Raw genomic sequence first — 5,773 nt, 5'->3', positions numbered from 1 at the left:
ATGTGGTGTGGGGGGGGGGGGGGTGACGGCCAAAATAAAAGAATTGATACATAATTACTGTTAATCGAAAATTGTTTGACACTAAAGTAATAGGCAATATCTCACAATGGCTCATATTTACCCACAGGAAGTAGGAGTGGCGGCCAGGCTGTGACAATATTGGGAACTGGGTTTGATGACACTACCACGGCAACCATCTGTTCCGAGCCTTGTGTCAAGTCTACCAAACAGGAATCTACAGCAACGCAATTTTTCTGTGTCACACCTGTCGCCTCAGGTAAGATGCGCCCATATAATTTCTTTATATTACACCAGCCGCCTCAGGTAAGATGCGCCCATATAATTTGTTTATATTACACTAGTCGTCTCAGGTAAGATGCGCCCATATAATTTCTTTTTATTACATTTGCTGCCTCAGGTAAGATGCACTGATTGAATTTCTTTATATTACATTTGTCGCCTCAGATATACACAAAAAGACACTGTGTATATATGGTATGTATCATACCCACCAGTCTTTGTTGTTCAGTGTTTCAGCACCATACTTGCCGATTTTTTGAAATTCGTTACCATGGGGAAGATTGCGTGTGCTCAAAATTAAGACATATATAAAAGGTATGGGTTTAATTCTATGGAAAAAATGGCACTTTAAAATGGCATCTTTGGAGCAGTTCTTTCAGATGAAATCATCAGATCTTGGAAAAAGGAATAGTTTTGCAAATTCACTGGTTGAAAATGCTCAATTTTAGGGTCCAAAATCGAGAGTCTCCCTTCAAAACAGAAATTTGGCAAGTATGCAGTACTCGATAAATAACTTCTTAGTTCTGTTTTTTTTAACCAACTCGATAAGATACAGCATATTATATGGACTATTCAATGCATCAACTTTTTCCTTTTATAAGTTCTTCTGAAGAACCTGAAGGTATGATATTTCGCATTTCCTTTGTTCTAGCCTTTCCATTATTTGAGAATACATGGTACACTATGTATTTACATTAGGTGCACCTCGATCCTTACTTTTCTACGTCTTATTCGCCAGGACTTGGTCAATACCATTTAGAGGCACGGTAGTCTAATGGTAGGGTGCTGGACTCGTGACCAAAGGGTTGCTGGCACGGTATGGCACTGTGTTGTATCTTTAAGCAAGATACTTTACTCTGCTTGTTCCAGTCTACTCAGCTGTAAATGAGTATGTGGTTGGGTAGCGCTTAAGAATTGTAGAAATTGCTAGTTGTAAGTGCCGAAGCGGCAGCACTGGCTGCAAAGACCCATCCACATTCACTGTTCCACCGTCAGCACTGGCTGTACAGACCTTTACACATTCACTGTTCCACCGTCAGCACTGGCTGTACAGACCCGTACACATTCACTGATCCACCGTCAGCACTGGCTGTACAGACCTGTACACATTCACTGTTCCAACGTCAGCACTGGCTGTACAGACCCGTACACATTCACTGTTCCACCGTTACGCAAATGGTACGGAAGTGCTACGCAAGTGCTACGGAGACGGTATGCAAGTGCTATGCAAACGTTACGCAAACAGTCCGGAAGTGCTACGGATGACGCTTTCAAACGGTGATTAGTTTGTAGTGACAAGAACGGGTTTACATAAAAAGCGGAAGCATATAAAATATCTAAAACGAAACGAATATGCCCACAATACATAGGAAGAAACGTCTGTAAACTGTAGGCTACGAGGAGGCACATAAGAATGTTTTAAATTTGCCATTTCGTTTGGATAATGGATGAGTGTGATACAAACAGAAAAGTCTCTAGATTTATATAAAGCTAAAGGTCGATCAAGTATTGGTACATGTAATATGTCACAGTTTGTCCTGACATGTTCCAGGGATGTAGAGATTAACATAAGATTGTCTCGGATGACTTAGCCTTTTCAAGCTTGGTTTAGGAACAGGTTGACCTAGAAACATTGCAACACCTACAATGCTTATCTTCTTATTCCTTCGTGATTTAACATTGTATTTGATTGGTCAATTGAAATTATTAGCGACAATACAATTGTGACGATATACCGTCCACAAATTTCTCATTTGCATATGAAGATTGGAAAGCAATTATTAACGAAATCAGTGACCCTGACTGATCCGTCATCTCATGAAATTGATTATTAATGACGTCACAAACAATAACATTAGCCCATAAGTTCAATGTTATTGCATCTCATTTTGAGTGTCACCAATCCAGAGCAGAGAGACCCAGTCTTTGAAGACTTTGATGCACAAAGACATCTTAAAATTGTCATTTCTTTTGATGATTTTAGCTGATAAAATAATTGAATTAGAAAGGGATTGAAAATCCAACTGTATTTTGAGCTTTGCGGTGGTATATCATGATTATACTGTCGCAAATATCCATTTTTCTGGCTTTGTTTTGCGTCACCAGTGAAACTATCTACTGCTGCAAATCTCAAAAAACAGTAGTGATAAACTTTTTGATACAAGGGAGATCACCCTCACACTGTTCACAGGTATAATGGGAACACTCCTTAGCATAAATCCTTAGACAAGTATATATTTTATTGAATGAAATAAAAACTATTGACCTTTAATTGACCTCCAGGCACCACGACACCGACCTGTAGCGTAGTAGTCACGGTGAACTCGATCACCCGGACACTGAGCTACACGTATGACTCAACGATAACTACACAGGTCACAGGTGTGACCCCAACACATGGAGGGACAGGAGGAGGAACTACCATCACAATAACTGGTTCAGGATTCGGGTAAGTAGGACACCATGGGAAATGGTGAATTAATGATATTAGCCGACCAGATCTGGAGGGGAGGGGGATAAGGGTTTTCACTCCATCCGCCCCAAAAGTAACTAACAGAGCAAATTACTTTACTATATTTTGACTGAATCAACAAGATTTAGTAATTTTGCAAGTCAATCTTTTGATGGTGGAGTGTGAGTATAAAAAGTAGGTCACTGTGACCTATGTTTTGACCTTTGACCTCAACCTTTGAAAAAGTGTGATCCTGCATATCTTCTACATTATTTCACCTGGAGAAACCAGTCCGTTTTTGTGATAGTGGTGAGCAGTGTATAACAGCTTATTCACTATGATCTATGCTTTGACCTTAACCTTTGAAACATTACTCTGGGCTTGTCTCCTAAGCTTTTTCACCAGGATTTACCAAATTTAGTTAGCACATATTTTGTGATGGTGGAGTACAGAATCTGCTTCAAATTTAGCTACCTACTTGCTGATGATTGACCAAGTCCAGTCCCGCCACAAACAATTTTGTGACAACTTAGGAGGAATTATGAAATTATAACTGAGACCTCCAAACCTTATTTTCAATTTTTTATCGAAATTGTAGGACTAGCATGCCTGACTGCTTTGTATCAATAAATGGTAGTGAATGTACAGTGAGGTCAGTCAGTGGCAACGAAATCGTGTGTGAAACTGGATCCATCTCTAAATCTGTCAAAGACAAGGTTCGAGTGGAGATTGGTGGAAATGGTGAGGCTGAGCAGGTATGTAACTGATCATGTTATGTTCCTTATATTATATTATTTATTATACTATTTTTTACATCATCATATATTATTTCCTTGTCTGAGTTATTGACATGTCGGAGCGTTTGCATAATTGACTCAATCATATTTACTTCTGATTTTTACTGTTGACTCGGTGTTTGAGTTATTGACTTGTCAGTGATAACATAATCAATTGACTCAATCATATTTACTTCTGATTTTTACTGATGACTCAGTGTTTGAGTTATTGACTTGTCAGTGATTACATAATTAATTGACTCAATCATATTTACTTCTGATTTTTACTGTTGACTCAGTGTTTGAGTTATTGACTTGTCATTGATAACATAATTAATTGACTCAATCATATTAACTGTTGATTTTTACTGTTGACTCAGTGTTTGAGTTATTGACTTGTCAGTGATTACATAATTAATTGACTCAATCATATTTACTTCTAATTTTTACTGTTGACTCAGTGTTTGAGTTATTGACTTGTCAGTAATAACATAATTAATTGACTCAATCACATTTACTTCTGATTTTTACTGTTGACTCGGTGTTTGAGTTATTGACTTGTCAGTGATAACAAAATTAATTGACTCAATCATATTTACTTCTGATTTTTACTGTTGACTCAGCGTTTGAGTTATTGACTTGTCATTGATAACATAATTAATTGACTCAATCATATTTACTCAATCATATTTACTTCTGATTTTTACTGTTGACTCAGTGTTTGAGTTATTGACTTGTCAGTGATAGCATAATTAATTGACTCAATCATATTAACTTCTGATTTTTACTGTTGATTCAGTGTTTGAGTTATTGACTTGTCAGTGATAACATAATTAATTAACTCAATCATATTTACTTCTGATTTTTACTGTTGACTCGGTGTTTGAGTTATTGACTTGTCAGTGGTAACATAATTAATTAACTCAATCATATTTACTTCTGATTTTTACTGTTGATTCAGTGTTTGAATTATTGACTTGTCAGGGATAACATAATTAATTGACTCAATCATATTTACTTCTAATTTTTACTGTTGACTCAGTGTTTGAGTTATTGACTTGTCAGTGATTACATAATTAATTGACTCAATCATATTTACTTCTGATTTTTACTGTTGACTCAGTGTTTGAGTTATTGACTTGTCAGTAATAACATAATTAATTGACTCAATCATATCAACTTCTGATTTTGACTGTTGATTCAGTGTTTGAGTTATTGACTTGTCATTGATAACAAATTAATTAACTCAATCATATTTACTTTTGATTTTTACTGTTGACTCAGTGTTTGAGTAATTGACTTGTCAGTGATTACATAATTAATTGACTCAATCATATTTACTTCTAATTTTTACTGTTGACTCAGTGTTTGAGTTATTGACTTGTCAGTAATAACATAATTAATTGACTCAATCATATTTACTCAATCATATTTACTTCTGATTTTTACTGTTGACTCGGTGTTTGAGTTATTGACTTGTCAGTTATAACATAATTAATTGACTCAATCATATTTACTTCTAATTTTTACTGTTGACTCAGTGTTTGAGTTATTGACTTGTCAGTGATTACATAATTAATTGACTCAATCATATCAACTTCTGATTTTGACTGTTGATTCAGTGTTTGAGTTATTGACTTGTCAGTGATAATATAATTAATTGACTCAATCATATTTTCTTCTGATTTTTACTGTTGACTCAGTGTTTGAATTATTGACTTGTCAGTGATAACATAATTAATTGACTCAATCATATCAACTTCTGATTTTTACTGTTGACTCAGTGTTTGAGTTATTGACTTGTCAGTAATAACATAATTAATTGACTCAATCACATTTACTTCTGATTTTTACTGTTGACTCGGTGTTTGAGTTATTGACTTGTCAGTGGTAACATAATTAATTAACTCAATCATATTTACTTTTGATTTTTACTGTTGACTCAGTGTTCGAGTAATTGACTTGTCAGTGATTACATAATTAATTGACTCAATCATATTTACTTCTAATTTTTACTGTTGACTCAGTGTTTGAGTTATTGACTTGTCAGTGATAATATAATTAATTGACTCAATCATATTTACTTCTGATTTTTACTGTAGACTCAGTGTTTGAGTTATTGACTAATTGTCAGTAATAACATAATTAATTGACTCAATCATATTTACTTCTGATTTTTACTGTTGACTCGGTGTTTGAGTTATTGACTTGTCAGTGATAACATAATTAATTGACTCAATCATAT

At 35.1% G+C, this 5,773-nt stretch overlaps 1 protein-coding gene across 4 annotated transcripts in view; it reads left to right on the top strand.

Moving 5' to 3' along the window:
• The window catches only part of LOC110460469 (fibrocystin-L-like), a 106,419-nt gene that overhangs the window by 65,591 nt on the left and 35,055 nt on the right, over positions 1-5,773 (top strand). For all 4 annotated transcript variants that reach the window (XM_021513410.1, XM_021513402.1, XM_021513418.1 and 1 more), the window contains 3 exons: positions 128-277; positions 2,584-2,749; positions 3,351-3,507. In XM_021513410.1, coding sequence (XP_021369085.1) covers positions 128-277; positions 2,584-2,749; positions 3,351-3,507 — 473 coding nt within the window. The remainder of the gene's footprint in view (positions 1-127; positions 278-2,583; positions 2,750-3,350; positions 3,508-5,773) is intronic.

The sequence above is a fragment of the Mizuhopecten yessoensis genome, unplaced genomic scaffold, assembly GCF_002113885.1.
Source record: "Mizuhopecten yessoensis strain PY_sf001 unplaced genomic scaffold, ASM211388v2 scaffold1375, whole genome shotgun sequence".
NCBI lineage: Eukaryota > Metazoa > Mollusca > Bivalvia > Pectinida > Pectinidae > Mizuhopecten > Mizuhopecten yessoensis.
Note: the sequence above shows the minus strand (reverse complement) of the source record. Positions and strands in the feature narration are given on the sequence as shown.